The following is a 16990-nucleotide window of genomic DNA, read 5'->3' on the forward strand; positions in this document are numbered from 1 at the left end:
CCTGACCACATTGTCGGTGAGCCTGTGCAGCTGCAGGTTGTTTACTGATTTGCAGACCACACTGTGCCTCTTTGTCTGTTAGCTCCCTGCTAGCTGTCGGTCTGTTTACCTGTGCTGCTGCGTGGCGCCGCGCTGCCTGGCCGCCTTGTCAGCGAGCCTGGTGGCCGGCATGCTGCCGTGCAGCTGCAGGTTGTTTCCTGATTTGCAGCTCACGCTGTGCCTCTTTGTCTGTTAGCTCCCTGCTAGCTGTGTGTCTGTTTACCTGTGCTGCTGCGTGGCGCCGCGCAGCCTGGCCGCCTTGTCGGTGAGCCTGGCGGCCGGCACGCCGCCGTGCAGCTGCAGGTACTTGGCGACACCCCGGTTGCCGCGGTGCAGTGCCGCGTCCAGGGGCGTCAGCATGGCGCCGCGCCCGCTGCGCATCACCGGGTTCAGCAGCGCCCCGTGGTCCATCACCACCTGCCGGCACAGTCGGGCACTGTCAGCGCGTTTCTCCTGTAGCACTCCCTGCCTTCCCTGCGTGCAGTGGAGCCACTCTGCAGACAGTTCTATATCTCCTTACGTAATCTGCAAGCCAGTGAGAAGTGCACAGCAGTACCACATACTACATGACTGCTTAAATTTTCATTTTTGCACTATAATAAGTCGGTTTCATGGAATGATTCGCATCGCGTTTATAGTGAATTCCTTAATTCTACAGTTAATTCAGGTGCTTGAAACTTTGACACTAAAGTTTCACCTGACACTTGATGACCATCATCAGTCATCCATCAGGTCAGAATTTTCAGTATGCTGCACCAGTCTCGCGTGAGTCAAACAACCTTGTGTCATCTGTGCTGGCATTCCTTAAAGAGATTCAGTATAGTCTGTTACACCTACTTAATACGGCTCCCACACACTACAGCAGTAGTCTAGAACACACCTATTTAATTGTCTCCCATATACTACAGCAGTAGTCTAGAACAGGTCACACAACTGTGTTGTAAGACTGACTGCTTGTTCCTAGTATCCCATCAATTAACCGAACGCTGTCACCTGCTTTACACACATTCCACGTCCCCACAAGTTGTTACATACAGGTCTATCAATGAGTTTAGTGATTCAAACTGTGATTAATTGAAAATGTAGACACAAGATACCACGCATTTTTGTTTTGTGAAGCACTTGTACTTGTACGAGTTATTAATCTGATCAGAATACGAGTGAATATTTGTGCAAGATTTTTCGGATAGCAAATCACTATAGATTACTGCGTCGTCTGCCAAAATCTGAGATTGCTATTGACATTGTCCACGAGATCATTAATAGATAATATGAACAGCAAGGGACCGAATGCACTTTCTTGGGTTGCACCTCCGTCTAGTGATACTGGAAAGGCTCTATGATATATTACAGTTAATTCGAGGCTAACTCAGTTTCAGCGATTTTAGCTGGTTCTCAAGGCCACTGATATTAACCCTTGTACTAATTAATCTATATACTACTGCTAAATAACTGAAGTTACCATGTGCAGTTGTTTTTGTCATGATTCATTGGTATGGATTTTACCACCACACACCTTATGATAACTTTAAATGCATAATAAACTCTATTGTCTATTCATTGTGATTTACAAAGACTACACGCTTCATGGTATATCTGAAAAAAAATTTTGCCAGTTAAAGGATTACCATCTTTATTAATAATCCCTGCAGTGGTGCGAGAACTAAAGTGAAACAGTACCCCTGGATTTTATTTTGTAAAGTAACATTTGAAAACTAAGCCCATCATTTCTGATTCTGCTTTGATATCTCGATATTGAAAGAAGTGACAAATTTAATGCTAAGTGAGATCTTCGGTACGATACGAGTGATCCTGATTATGTGACGAAGACATCAGATTCAGCTTGCCAAATAACACCTGCAACTTTTACTATCGTTCGAACTTTTGCTCTTCGTAAGAAACAAAATTAAGATAGTAATATTTATTTATAGCTCTATTTATTAAACCTATTCCTTATTATCTAAAATTAGTTGGAGTCTATTCACTGTTTAAAACATTTACATTACACACGGTTCTTAATATTTTTTAATCAGTTCGCAACTAAAAGTACTTAAAATAAAGAATAAAAGACAGTTTTAGGCCAAGGATCAACAAAGAATTATGTGGAAACAAATACTAATAACCAAAATTGATAAAAAATTAACTGCCATAAGAAAGAAATAAAATCGCTAACCTACAAATTCTCGACATCAGCCCCCTGGCTACGTGAGTGTCCTAAAAAAAAGCTTACTGTCTGCACACAGGCTAGAGGGCGTGTAATTCTTAGTGTCAGTAGCGGCGACAACATCTGCTGTCCCTAAAACTAAGTCTAGTGCAACCAGTACATTCCACCAAATTCCCGAATGGTTTCCAAGGCTGACTATGATTTCTTAAAAGCACTATTACATGAAAAACACTACCGCTTATGATCCCGGCGGAGGTCGAGTCCTCCCTCGGGCATGGATGTGTGTGTGTTTGTCCTTAGGATAATTTTGGTTAAGTAATGTGTAAGCTTAGGGAGTGATTACCTTAGCAGTTAAGTCCCTTAAGATTTCACACACATTTGAACATTTTTTAACTACCGTTTAACCGCATTAACATTCAGGAGTCTCCTGCTACACTATGTTCGACTATTCAGTTCAACAGTGGCCCTATGAGGCAAGTGTCGCAGCAGTTGGTGGCAGTCGAGTTTGATGCACTGAATGTCTACATCTACATGGTTACTCTGCAATTCACATTTAAGTGCCTGGCAGAGGGTTCATCGAACCATTTTCATTCCACTCTCGAATGGCGCGTGCGAAAAAGGAACACCTAAATCTTTCCGTTCGAGCTCTGATTTCTCTTATTTTACTATGATGATCTTTTCTCCCTACGTAGGTGGGTGTCAAAAAATATTTTCGCATTCGAAAGAGAAAGTTGATGATTGAAATTTCGTAAATAGATCTCGCAGCAAAGAATACCGCCTTTGTTTCAGTGACTGTCACCCCAACTCGCGTATCATATCAGTAACACTCTCACCCCTATTGCGCGATAACACGAAACGAGCTGCCCTTCTTTGCACTTTTTCGATGTCCTGCGTCAATCCCACCTGGTAAGGATCTCATACCACACAGCAATATTCCGGCAGATGACGGACAAGTGTAATGTAGTCTGTCTCTTTAGTGGGTTTGTCGCATCTTCTAAGTGTTCTGCCAACAAAGTGCAGTCTTTGTTTCGCCTTCATCACAATATTATCTATGTGGTCTTTCCAATTTAAGTTCCTCGTAATTGTAATTCCTAGGTATTTAGTCTAATTGACAGCCCTTAGATTTGTGCGATTTATCGTATACCCAAAATTTATCGGATTTCTTTTAGTACCTATGTGGATGACCTCGCACTTTTCTTTGTTTAGTGCCAATTGCCACTTTTCGCACCATACAGAAATTCTCTCTAGATAATTTTGTAATTGGAATTGATCGTCTGATGATTTTACTAGACGGTAAATTACAGCATCATCTGCAAACAATCTAAGGGGGCTGCTAAGATTATCACCTAGATCATTTGTGTAAATCAGGAACAGCAGAGCCCCTATGACACTACCTTGCGGAACGCCAGATATCACTTCTGTTCTACTCGATGATTTACCGTCTATCACTACGAACTGTGACCTCTCTGAGAGGAAATCACGAATCCAGTCACACAACTGAGACGATACTCCATATGTACGGAATTTCATTAATAGTCGCTTGTGAGGAACGGTATCAAACGCCTTCTGGAAATCTAGGAATATGGAATCGATCTGAGATCCCTTGTCGACAGCACTCATTACTTCATGGGAATAAAGAGCGAGCTGTGTTGCACAAGAACGATGTATCCTGAATCCGTGTTGGTTATGTATCAATAAGTCATTTTCTTCTAGGTGATTCATAATGTTCGAGTACAGTATATGCTCAAAAATCCTACTGCAAATTGAGGTCAGTGATATGGGTCTGTAATTCAATGGCTTACTCCTATTTCCTTTCTTGAATATTGGTGTGACGTGTGCTACTTTCCAATCTGTAGGAACAGACCTTTTGTCAAGTGTGCGGTTGTATAGGATTGCTAAGAAAGGCGCTATTGTGTCTGCATACTCTGAAAGGAACCTGATTGGTATACCATCTGGACCGGAAGACTTGCCTTTCTTAAGTGATTTGAGTTGTTTCGCAATACCTAAGATATCTACTTTTATGTCACTCATGCTAACAGCTATTCTGTTTTCGAATTCTGGAATATTTACGTCGTCTTCTTTCGTGAAGGAATTACGGAAAACTGTTTTTAGTAACTCCGCTTTAGTGTCACCATCATAGGTAACATTTCCATCGCTATCGCGCAGTGACGGTATTGACTGTTTTTTGCCACTGGTGTACTTTACATACGACCAGAATCTCTCTGGGTTTTCTACCATATTTTGAGACAATGTTTCATTGTGGAAACTATTAAAAGCATCCCGCATTGACGTTCGCACTAAATTTCGAGCTTTCGTGAAACTTAACCAGTCTTGGGGATTTTGCGTTCTTCTGAATTTGGAATGCTTTTTTCGTTGCTTATGTAACAGTGTTATGACGTGTTTTGTGTACCATTGTGGATCAGTCACGTCTCTTATTAACTTATGCGGTATGAATCTATCTATTGCTGTCGATACTGTATCTTTGAATTTGAGCAATATCTGGTCTACACTTACATAATTAGCTTGGAAGGAAGGCATCAAGTGAATTTTGGTTCAAATGGCTCTGAGGACTATGGGACTTAACATCTGAGGTCATCAGTTCCCTATAACTCAGAACTACTTAAATCTAACTAACCTAAGGACATCACACACATCCATGCCCGAGACAGGATTCGAACCTGCGATCGTAGCGGTCATGCGGTTCCAGATTGTAGCGCCTAGAACCACTCGGCCACTCCGGCCGGCAGTGAATTTTAATCTGCTGTTTTACATAGATATATTTTGCGTTTATTTTTAGTGGTTTTGGTTGATATGGTTCAAAATGGTTCAAATGGCTCTGAGCACTATGGGACTCAACTGCTGAGGTCATTAGTCCCCTAGAACTTAGAACTAGTTAAACCTAACTAACCTAAGGACATCACAAACATCCATGCCCGAGGCGGGATTCGAACCTGCGACCGTAGCGGTCTTGCGGTTCCAGACTGCAGCGCCTTTAACCGCACGGCCACTTCGGCCGGCGGTTGATATGGTTTTGAGCCTCGCTACAATGACCTTGTGTTCACTAATCCCGTCATGATCCTTTCTGTTAGATGAGAATTATTTGTGGCTATGGGGTCAAGTGTGTTTTACGCAACCATTTACAATTTGTGTGGACTCATGAACTAATTGTTCAAAGTAATTCTCAGAGAAAGCACTTAGTACAATTTCGGAAGATGTTTTCTGTCTACCACCGGCTTTGAACATGTATTTTCGCCAACAAATCGAGAGTAGATTGAAGTCTCCACCAATTATAAGTGTATGAGTGGGGTACTTATTTGTAATGAGATTCAAGTTTTCTTTGAACCGTTCAACTATTATAACATCTGAGTCGGGAGGTCGGTATAAGGAGCCAATTATCATTTTGGTACGGCTGTTGAGTATAACCTCTGCCTATAGTAATTCGCAGGAACTATCTATTTCAACTTCACTACAAGATAAACTACTACCAACAGACACAAACACACCACTACCTACCTTATTTTATCTATCCTTTCTGAACACGGTTTGCACCTCTAAAAATTTCGGCCGAATTTATCTCCGGTTTCAGCCAGCTTTCTGTTCCTATAACGATTTCAGCTTCAGTGCTTTCTATCAGCGCTTGAAGCTCTGGTACTTTTCCAAAACAGCTACGACAATGTACAACTGCAATACCGACTGTTGCTTGGTCGCTTCTTGTCGTTTCTTTGCCCTGTACCCTTTGAGACTGGAGTACTTTTTGATCTTTCCCGAGACTGCCTAACCTAAAAAACCGCCCAGTCCACGTCACACAGCCCCTGCTACCCGTGTAGCCGCCTCCTGTGTGTAGTGGACACCTGATCTATTCAGCGGAACCCGAAACCCCACCACCCTATGGCGCAAGTCGAGGAATCTGCAGCCTACACGGTCGCAGAACCGCTGAGCCTCTGATTCAGACCCTCCACTCGGCTCTGTACCAAAGGTACGCAATCGGTCCTGTCGACGATGCTGCAGATAGTGAGCTCTGTCTTCATCTCGCTAGCAAGACTGGCAGTCTTCACCAACTCAGATATCCGCCGGAAACCAGAGAGAATCTCTTCCGATCCATAGCGACACACATCATTAGTGCCGACATGAGCCACCACCTGCAGCTGGCTGCACCCTGTACCCTTCATGGCATCCGGGAGGATCCTTTCCACATCTTGGATGACTCCCCCTGGTATGCACACGGAGTGCACATTGGCTTTCTTCCCGCTCTTAGCTTAAGGGGCTCCATCACCTGCCTAACGTTGGGGCTCCCAATGACAAGCAATCCCACCCTCTGCGCTTGAACGGATCTCTCAGGAAGACCGGCCACTGCGCCCTTGCCGGCTCAGAAGTACTTTCAGCAGTGGGCAGTACCTCAAACCTGTTACGGAGGCGTAAGGGTACAGCCTTGCGGCCAGCATCAACTTTCGCCTTCCGGCCAGTAATTCGCGACCCCGCCACGGTTCGCCAATCACCGTCAGGCAAGTGTCGACCGGCAGGGACGTCCGAATCCGAGGGCGCAGTGGCACCAGAGATTCAAGGCGATGGCACAGGTTCCAGAGGCAACAGCCTGGAGCCTGTCGACCACGGCCAACACAGCTTCCAGCTGTTTGCGGACGGTGGCCAATTCCCCCTGAATCCGTACACAACAGGCGCAGTCCCTATCCATCCCTAACAATATTTTCCTCTCTTTTATCTTACAAGCCGTTCAAAACAAACACATGACTGACTACTACGCGAATTTACACTATACGGGTACTAAAACGCGATGCTACAACGCCCGAAATTTGTGAATTAAACTATGCAAGTACCTAAAAACATTGATAGAAATTAAGAATTAAACTACGAAACCAAAAAAATTGAGCTAAGAGTATACGACTTGCTTCTGGCTGCTGCTTATCCAACGGCGACAGGGAGCACACTGGCTGTGACCAACCGACACTGGCCGTTCAAAACAAAAACAGATGACTGACGACTACGCGAATTTACACTATTCAAGTACTAAAACGAGATACTACAACTCTCAAATACTATAATACGCCCGAAATTTGTGAATTAAACTATGCAAGTACCCAAAAATACGCAAAGAAATTTAGACTTAAACAACGGAACAAAAAAGTAAGCTAAGAGTATACGACTTGCTTCTGGCTGCTGCTTATCCAACGGCGGCAGGGAGCTCCACGTCCTACTTCGCTAATTGCTTTGTAATTGATTCACATACTTTCACTATGCCTTTCACTTTCACTGACACTTAGCACTGTATGTGTTGAGTGCTCTAAGCCTATTTTGCGGGTTTCACTGACACCTCTTGATGCAGTCATTTGTACAGGCTGGACAAAATAAAACTTGCCCAGAAAATATGTCACGCATGTTGTTACAGGCAACCCAATTTACATCACCCGCGGCGGCTGCGGCTGATGTAAGTTGGGTTGCCTATCTCAAGGTGTATGCAACATTTTTCAGGCAAGTTTTATTTTACCCAGCCCGCGCGTCTGAGGACAAATGGCCTCTGCCATACTCTTCACAACTGCCTACAAAACTGACTGATTAACAATTACGTTCATTCGTTTTTTTTGTAGTTTGTGGTCTGTGTACGTTGTACAATGGACACCAGAATACAATGTGTTCTAGGAAACCCGTCATTTTACAGTCACGTACTCTTCCCTGGTGGCGTTGGAATCTAGGCACGTGCCGCGGCCTAATGGTCCTGCACAGACAACGGGTCAACCGTGCCTCGACTGGGCGAGGTACAGTGCAGCTTCAGCCTCTTTCGGATTTTGAGAAGATTTCATAGACCCGCTGACCCTTATCAGATGAGTCCCACTCGCTCTTCCAGATATCCACCTGTCAGAACCGTAGCTGGACTTTACTACAGATTCCAATCGTGGTTAATATCTGGACTCGTCCAGCTCACCCATCTTGAGCCAGTAAGAGAAAAATACCTGGAAGTTTCTGTTGGGAATATGCCTCCACCCACAAGCAATCAATCTACGAGACTTTTGTGGTTCTAAACAGTCCACTAAGCCATATTAGCATACAATTGTACGCATCCCACAGGATACTCATACGTCGAGGATAGCAGTACTGGTTCATCCACTTGCTGGTCGCGAAGCTTGTGATAAACGTAAATATGGAATTGTGGAAGGTCTTAGTCATCAGCAGTGATATTCTGTAGATCAGTTACCCTTTTCAATAACTTATGCGTCACTTTAGATGGTTTTGAGGTTGCATTGCTAATGTGCTAGTGAAAAATTTAATTCCTCATCTAGATGTGCCCCTAGATATCGGCATGCAATCTGACTAGAGACATAATTAGCTGCTAAACGTACAGTCCGGTTTTTTGCTCTCTGCACGAGTCGCAAATTCGACCCGTCGTACTTGGCTTCTCCTCAGAGGTTGCCCTGAAATCAGCTAAAACCATTACCAAGAAGTTGTGTGTGTATCCCACCACGTCTCCAGTTAATTCATTCCCATCCACAACCGCGAGAAGGGGTTCCATGCATAAGACCCAAAAAGAGGAGGTCACTATCTCCCTTCCCTCCCCCCCCCCCCTCCCCTCTCATCACCAACAATAATTTGGAGACTGAGGTGCAGCATGTCGGGCAGCCGGAGGACCGTCAGTAACACAAACATTGCCGGCCATCACGTCCGCAATGTCTATCACTATTACAACTGCACATCTGCGGGCCGAGTTACAAACGAAGCCGAGAGCTTGAGTGATGGCGTCAGCAGTGGAACGGCCCTCCCTGAAACCAAACTGGCGCCAGTTAAGGCCCTGAAACTGCCTGTGTTCCTGCAGACAGTCACACTGGAATCGCTCCTGAACATCAGCTGGCGCACTGACGAGAAAAATGGGAATGTTTAAGTTTTAATCCACTGGAGGTTCGAAGTTGTCAGTGACAAGTACTCTTGAGATTGTATAACACTCGAAAACCTTAAGAGTCCTACACAATGGGATAGTTTCTTAAGAAACGCGACTATATGTGATATTGCTTTATACAAAACTTTGGCGTGAATACAGTCAACACCAGTGACCTCCTTAAGTTTTACTGACGCCTTTACACCCTCCTGTTACATGGATGGGGATGCGCTTACATCTGGAGTGTAATCATCCTCCTTCCAGTTTCGCTCTGAGTCTACGGTCTTGTGGTACATCTGTGAATTGTGTATCATCGGCGAGGAGCTTGCCTAGCAGAAATGCAGCTATTAGTCTTCATACCTAAGTCGCACTTGCTTCGTTCCATTTAAGTGTTGACGAAACCATAGGTGTTCCAATCCTTCCCGACTGGGTTTTGTACGATCTCCACCAGAGATATAGTGCAACCTGAGAAGGTTGCTCTCTTGGTGTTTCTCACTTACTAGAAGCTCTGCTTCAAAGGCAGCTTTCTACTCACGGCAGCGCTGCAACCGAATACTGTGTTCCTTTATAGACTTTGTGATAAAATTATAATAGGACTCTTTTCCTTCTACTTACGTGTGGTAAATTGTGTGTCGCTGGCGATCGAGTGTATTATGGGTGCACAGCAGGGACGGCTACCCGTTCCGTGCTCTGCAGTAGGGTCAGTTAACACCTGCACTCGGTAGTCCGTGTCCTCCCACCTGTTCGAGTGGATGTGCAGCTATTGTCCCCTCTAATACGACGGTCGTTCCGAAAGTAATGGCTCCTATTTTTGGCGGTGACTTTGGATGTCCGCGCCAGATGTCGCTGGTGTAGTGCTAGTGCTTGAACCTTGCTCTTTCATTTGCAGGTGGTTCCGGTGTTCTGCGGTAGTTGGCACTAGCAGAGGAGCGTTCCAAAGTGGAGTCTGATAGGGACGCGCGTATAAAACAGCGATGTGCGATTCCTGGCTGCTGAAGAAATTGCGCCGATTGAAACCCATCGACGCTTGTTAAAGGTGTATGGAGACGATACAATAGACGTGAGAAATGTGAGGCGATGGAGACGGCATTTTCAAGGCTGTGGAAGGTGTGCGCAAGTAGCCACGGCCCGCAATGAAGAGCGTCTTGATGAACTCACCCTTGTCGATCGGCGTATAACGACCAGACAATCGTGTGCAAAGCTGAATGTCGATTGTAATGCCTTAGAAACAAAGTTGGAACGTCTCAGTTGTCAGGAAGTCTGTGCGAGATGGTCCTGTGGATGCTTAAAGGAGAAGAAAAGCTAATGGAATGGAAATTTGTCGGTACCTGCTGGACCGACATGAAGCTGAATGTGACAATTTTGAACAGCATTGCCGGCAGGTGTCGCCGAGCGGTTCTAGGCGCTTCAGTCTGGAATCGCGCGACCGTTACGGTCGCAGGTTCGAATTCTGCCTCGGGCATGGATGTGTCTGATGTCCTTACGTTAGTTGAGGTTTAAGTAGTTGTAAGTTCTAGGAGACTGATGACCTCAGATGTAAAGCCTCATAATTCTCAGAGCCATTTGAACCATTTTGAACAGCATCGTCACCAGAGATGGTGTCACCACTACGAGCCGGAATCCAAGTAACAGCCCATGGAATGGCGACATGCGAATTCTCCATCGAAGAAGAAATTTAAGACACAGCCCTTTGAAGGGAAAATGATGTGCACAGTCTTCTGGGATAGCCAGATGTCTTGGAGCCTGCAGCAACTGTCAATTGAGCACGGTAAAAGACAGCACTGACTAAGCTGAAAGCCCCAATTTCGGGGGTGAGGCCTGACAAGAAGACCAACTTTCACCTGCAACGTGGTAATGACAGGCCCCACACCAGTTTTACGACAACGCAACTCAGTCCAAAATTCGTCCAAACTATCTTACTGCATCCGCCGTACAGTCCCGATTTTGCACCTTCAGACCAACATCTCTTTCGACCTCTGAAAGATGGACTACGTGGTGAAGATTTTTAAGACTCCGATGCCGTTCTCAAGGTTGTAAGGAAGTGGTTAGCCTCAGCTGGTTCCGATTTTTACAAGCGCGGTATGCAGGCTCTGGTAATTGTTGACCAAAGTGCATAACGAATGGTGCTATGTGGAAAAATGACAGTCGGTAGCTGAAATATTTCTCTACTTAGCACCGGTGTTGTGGTTTATGTATGTTCTGTAGTTTCCGTCAAATGGAGGCATTACTTTCGGAACGACCGTCGTGTGTGTCCGTATGCTGGTGTGAAGTTAGGAGGCTCACCGCTCTGCGACGTCAGCACTAGGCTGGGCGCACGCCCCCGCCCGCCGTACCTTGCACATCTCGACGTTGTTGTGTATGGCGGCGACGTGCAGCGGGCAGCGGCCGTCGTTGTTGGGCGCGTCGGCGGCGTCGGGGCGGCGGCCCAGCAGCCAGCGCACCAGCTCCGTGCGGCCCGAGGCGACGGCCTCGTGCACCGGCAGGTCCCCCCGCACGTTGCGCAGCCACAGCGAGGCGCCGTGCGCCGCCAGCAGCCGCAGCGTCTCCAGCTGGCCCTTGGCCGCGCCGCAGTGCGCCGGCCTGCGCGGACAAACGACTCCCTCTAACTCTCCAGCACACATCGTCAACAACTGTGCACCGTTGACACGGCGCACATTCATCCGTAAAAATTTCTTCGTTCTTTGGGAACATAAAGTCATGATTGCAAATGGTCTCGTCAGTGATCCGTTCAGTTGGACGAGATGTAAACACAAATGTTTATTTTCTTGCCGTCAGTATGACAGAGCACGCGGGACCCACCCTCTGTATCGGAATCAGGCACTTTTTAATCTACGACATACCGGCTTCTAGCGCTGTTTTGTTTTGACAGACAAGGAATGTTGGGTAAAAAGTCTCCGAGCTTTTCCGCCCTAATGTTTTAATCATATGTTCACCCGAAGATGTGGATTTCAGTGCCACGAAACTGGTTGTGATCCAGTAATTAAGGACTAAATACAACTGTAGCGGTTATGAATACCCAAGACAGCGCATACCGCCAGGTTGCACAGTGCCTTATTTACAACGTAGGTCCGTATCTTCGTGGGACATGCGCGACACTCCAACCCTATCGTCAGCCCTTATCAGCTGAAATAGGGACTCATCTGACTACGTCCGCAGGTCGTGGTCTCGCGGTCACGTTCTCGCTTCCCGAGAACGAGGTCCCGGGTTCGGTTCCCGGCGGGCTCAGGGATTTTCACCTGCCTCGAGATGACTGGGTGCTTGTGTTGTCCTCATCATTTCATCATCATTCATAAGAGTCGCGAGACTGGACTGAGCAAAGGTTGGGAATTTGTACGGGCGCTGATAACCGCGCAGTTGAGCGCCCCACAAACCAAACACCATCATCATCATCATCATCTGACCACGCCAGGCTTTCCCAGTCGTCCAGGATCCAACCAATATGGTCACGAGCACAGGAGGGGTACTGCAGATGTCGTCCTATTAGCAAAGGCACTCGCGCCAGTCGTCTGCTGCCATAGCCCATTAACGCCAAATTTCGTTGCTCTGTTCTAACGGATACGTTCGTCGTACGTCACACATTGATTTTCTGTTGTTACTCCAGGCAGGGATGCTTGTCTATTAGCCCCGACAACTCTGTGTAAACGCCACGACTCTCGTTCGTTTAGTGAGGATTGTCGGTTACTGCGTCATCCGTGGAGAGAGGTAATGCCTGGAATTTGGTTTTCTCAGCACATTCTTGGCACTGTCGATCTAGAAATATTAACTCCGCTAAAGAATTCCGAAATGGAATGTTCGATGCGTCTAGCTCCTACTAGCATTCCGCGTTTAAAGTATAACACACTTACATTACATTCTCGTAATGAGCTTATGCATGCGATACTACCGAATTTTGTGTATGTGCTATGACGTTCTTGACACTGTAAACAAGAAACTGCTCCTGGATATGTCAGAACACACTGCAAAAAAATTTCTGAGAATGACCATCTACAAAATGAACTGCAGCATCTGGGACGCATTTCCTGAGATTATAATTACAGCAAAGGAGAGGCTGCAAACGCTTTCCAGGGAAGCCGCGAAGGACGCCTCGTGAATCAGCTGACAAGGCTAAGTCCTCTGTGTTCATTCCATCATCTTGGGCAATGACCAGCAAGACAGGATGCGTGCTCCAGAGACGTGCATTCAGACAGGTGGTCCGGTCTGCCTCCGAGATACATCATACATTATGCCCAATCAAAGACGACGTACGTCTTCGAGTGCACAGTGTTCATGGTGTCCCCGACAGCTTTATCTGTATAACCCAAGCTGCACTCACTGCTGCCGAGTATTGCACCGAGCACACGCCACACCTTGAACGAGAGCTAGAGAAGTCGGCCATTGCTGAAAACTGTCCCTAGAACTTGCACAAAATATTGTTTGGAAAAAACGAGAGTCTTAGCTCCTGTATCATCACGTGGTGATTCCATTACAAACGGAGTAGCGCAGATTAGAACAAACCGCAAAAAATTCTACCGAGGCCAAGAGTACACACTTAATAGGCCACGGTGGCGGCTTTGGACATGGACCAAACGCAAAGACGGATGCTTGACGCTTGTACAGAGGTTAGGGCTTCAGAAATGACGCCAGTCCCTCGCACGACCTGGCGCTACTCTGTCCTGCGGTGAGCCAGAGCTCCTATAAGCTTCTCTACTTGCTTTTCGGCGCATGCGCCACTGTGCCCCTTTCTCGAAGGTTCCAGACACCGCTATCGCGTCTTTGTAAGCGAAACACTGTGACAGCTCCGCCAGTCGGTGGTTTCTTACTCATCATGACGATGGCGGAGACAGCTGTGCAAAGCACAAATGTAATTTCGACTCTAGAACCACGATTTTATTCATGTGTGCCTCCACGAAAGACTTTGACGACACTACCACGTAAGTTTTTTATTTGGTTTGGATGTACTGGACAATACTGCGAACAGTTAGGTATAAACGTAAAATCACCTGCACAGAGATTCTCCAACATATTTAGGTTAAAGTATGATATAATATCATTGTATAGTGGACACATAGACAGATTAATTGTAGCTGTGGAAACTTGGCATATAGACTACAGAAAAAATGTAATATAAAAAAGAACTTATCAGAGATTAGGGAGCATGCAGCTGGACATTGCAATCATTATACAACTATACACACGATATGGAAAGGTTTTACAAATACCGATTAAAAGTTAATATGACTTCAAATTGTCATGTGCATTGAGGACTGATTAATACAGGTGCAAATGAAAGTAGCAAGTAGAGGAAAATGAAACAAGCAAATAATCCTAATAAATATAGGTCTGGAAACCAATACTGATAGGACTTCTGCAATGTTGCGTCACTGTTAATGTCTAATGTCGTTTTTATTTGAAACTTATGGTAGAACAGTGCGTATGTGGTACATGCATGATGGAGTGCCAATACACTCTTCTCTGGATATTTGGTGACACATAATACCAGTCTTCGACAACAACTGTATGGGTCGTATCTAGCCAACATCGTGGTCTCCCTGGTCCCTCGGTTGAACCCCTTGGATATTTTTGTATGGGGTCACTTACACTGAAGAGCCAAAGAAATTAGTACCCCTGCCTAATATCGTGTAGTGCCCCCGCGGCCTCGCAGAAGTGCCGCAACACGACGTGGCATGGACTCGACTATCGTCTGAAGTAATGCTGGACGGAACTGACACCATGAAGGACTGTCCACAAATCCGTAAGAGTGCGAAGGGGTGTAGATCTCTTCTGGAAAGCACATTGCAAGGTATCCCACATATGCTCAATAGTGTTCATGTCTAGGGAGTTTGGTGGCCAGCGGAAGTGTTTAAACTCAGAAGAGTGTTCCTGGAGCCACTCTGTAGCAATTCTGGACGTACAGGGTGTCGCATTGTCCTGAAGTCCGTCGGAATGTACAATGGACATGAATGTATGCACGTGATCACACAGGATGCTTATGTGTGTATCACCTGTAAGAGTCTGTCTAGACGTATCAGGGGTCCCGCACCATTAAAAAGCCTCCACCAGCTTGAACAGTCCCGCGCTGACATGCAGAGTCGGTGGATTCATAAGGTTGTTTCCATATGCGTACATGTTCATCAGCTCAATACAATTTGAAACGAGACTCGTCCAACCAGTCAACATGTTCGCAGTCATCAACAGTCGAACGTTGGTGTTGACGGGCCTAGGCGAGGGGTAAGGCTTCGTGTCGTGCAGCCATCAAGAGTACACGAATGGACCTTCGACTCCGAAAGCCCATATCGATGATGTTTCGTTGAGTGGTTCTCACGCTGGCGCTTGCTGATGGCCCGACACTGAAATCTGCAGGAATTTGCGGAAGGGTTACACATCTGTCACGCTTAACGATTCTCTTCAGTCTTTTTTGGCCCCGATCTTGCAGGATCTTTTTTCGGCCAAAGTGGTGTCGGAGATTTGATGTTTTATCGGATTCCTGATATTCACGGTACACTCATCAAATGATCGTACAGGATAATCCCAACTTCATCGCAACCTCGAAGATGCTATGTCCCATCGCTCATGCGCCTACCATAATACCACGTTCAAACTCACTTAAATCTTTATAACCTGTCATTGTAGTAGCAGCATCCAATATAAGAGCTGCACCACACTGATGTTGTACTATATAGTCGTTGCCGACGGCAGCACCGTATTCTGCCTGTTTACATATCTCTGTATTTGAATACGCATACCTGTACCAGTTTCTTTGGCGCCTCGGTGTAAAAGATTTGGTATACTTGTTGTTAGTGTCAGTGTTGTAACATAGTCGCGAGTGCACTTGTGAATCTGTAGTATCGGAGAATCCATTGGTTTCCATGCCTATGTATACTATGAATATTTGCTGGTTTAATTCTCCTCTGCTTGCCTTTGTCATACTCAGAGAGCCTGTTTATATTACGAATGTCCGTGACAATTTGAAAAAATGGCATACAGCCTGGAGAGCAGCTCGAGGCTGTGTGACAGAAGGAACAGAGAGGGCACACGTGAGGTGAGGAGACGAGCGGACTCACGTGCGGCCCTTGCGGTCCTGGCGGTTGGGGTCGGCGCCGTGGCCGAGCAGCAGGCGCGTGGCGTCGGCGTGTCCCAGCGTGGCGGCGTAGAAGAGCGCCGTGCAGCCGTGGCTGTCCATGACGTCGACCTGCGCGCCGCACAGCGTCAGCAGCGTCTCCAGGCAGTCGGTGTGGCCGCGCGACGCCGCGCAGTGCAGCGCTGTGGGCAGCACGGCGCAGCGCGCCCGCCTCACCGCTCCGCTCCGCACCTCGCTCCCAGGGGCCGCGCTCGGCTACTACTACCACACGGTTCCGTTCTGGGTCCGCTCTCGTTTTCTCATACACGTAGGTGCAAGTTTAGTCCTCGATGAGACGGTTCAAGTATAGGAATAACGAAGAGTACCACTCTGCGTACTGCTAATATTTGTAAACAGCAGCAGCTTTTTCGAGGCAAATGGATTACCATTAATGTTCATAAGACGTAATGTACCGGGTGATCAAAAAGTCAATATAAATTTGAAAAATGAATAAACCACGGAATAATGTATATAGAGAGGTACAAATTGACATACATGCTTGGAATGACATGGGGTTTTATTAGAACAAAAAAAAAAAAAAAATTCACAAAATGTCCGACAGATGACGTTGGACAGCAAAACGTCAGTGACTGCCCATGACAATCGTGTATAAAAGGAGCTGTAATGAGAGAGAGAATCAGATGCGCCAGCAGTCGCAGCATGTTGACGTTACCTGAAAAGGCGCTTTTAGTGAAGCTGTATTATCAGAATGGGGAATGTGCTAGTTCAGCGTTACGATCCTATCGCCATAGGAAGGGGATTCGAACGGGTAAAGATCCGTTGACAAATGCAGCTGTGGCGAGAATGATTT

The 16990-nt window shown here is 46.3% G+C and overlaps 1 protein-coding gene across 1 annotated transcript in view; it reads right to left on the reverse strand.

Moving 5' to 3' along the window:
• Positions 1-258: 258 nt before the first annotated feature.
• The window catches only part of LOC126163859 (serine/threonine-protein phosphatase 6 regulatory ankyrin repeat subunit A-like), a 69090-nt gene continuing 52358 nt past the window's right edge, over positions 259-16990 (reverse strand). The window contains exons 5-7 of the mRNA XM_049920192.1: positions 16124-16251; positions 11486-11663; positions 259-456 (exon numbers count right to left, since the gene is read on the reverse strand). Of these exons, the coding sequence (XP_049776149.1) occupies positions 259-456; positions 11486-11663; positions 16124-16251 (504 nt within the window). The remainder of the gene's footprint in view (positions 457-11485; positions 11664-16123; positions 16252-16990) is intronic.

This window comes from Schistocerca cancellata, chromosome 1, assembly GCF_023864275.1.
Source record: "Schistocerca cancellata isolate TAMUIC-IGC-003103 chromosome 1, iqSchCanc2.1, whole genome shotgun sequence".
In the NCBI taxonomy this organism is placed as follows: domain Eukaryota; kingdom Metazoa; phylum Arthropoda; class Insecta; order Orthoptera; family Acrididae; genus Schistocerca; species Schistocerca cancellata.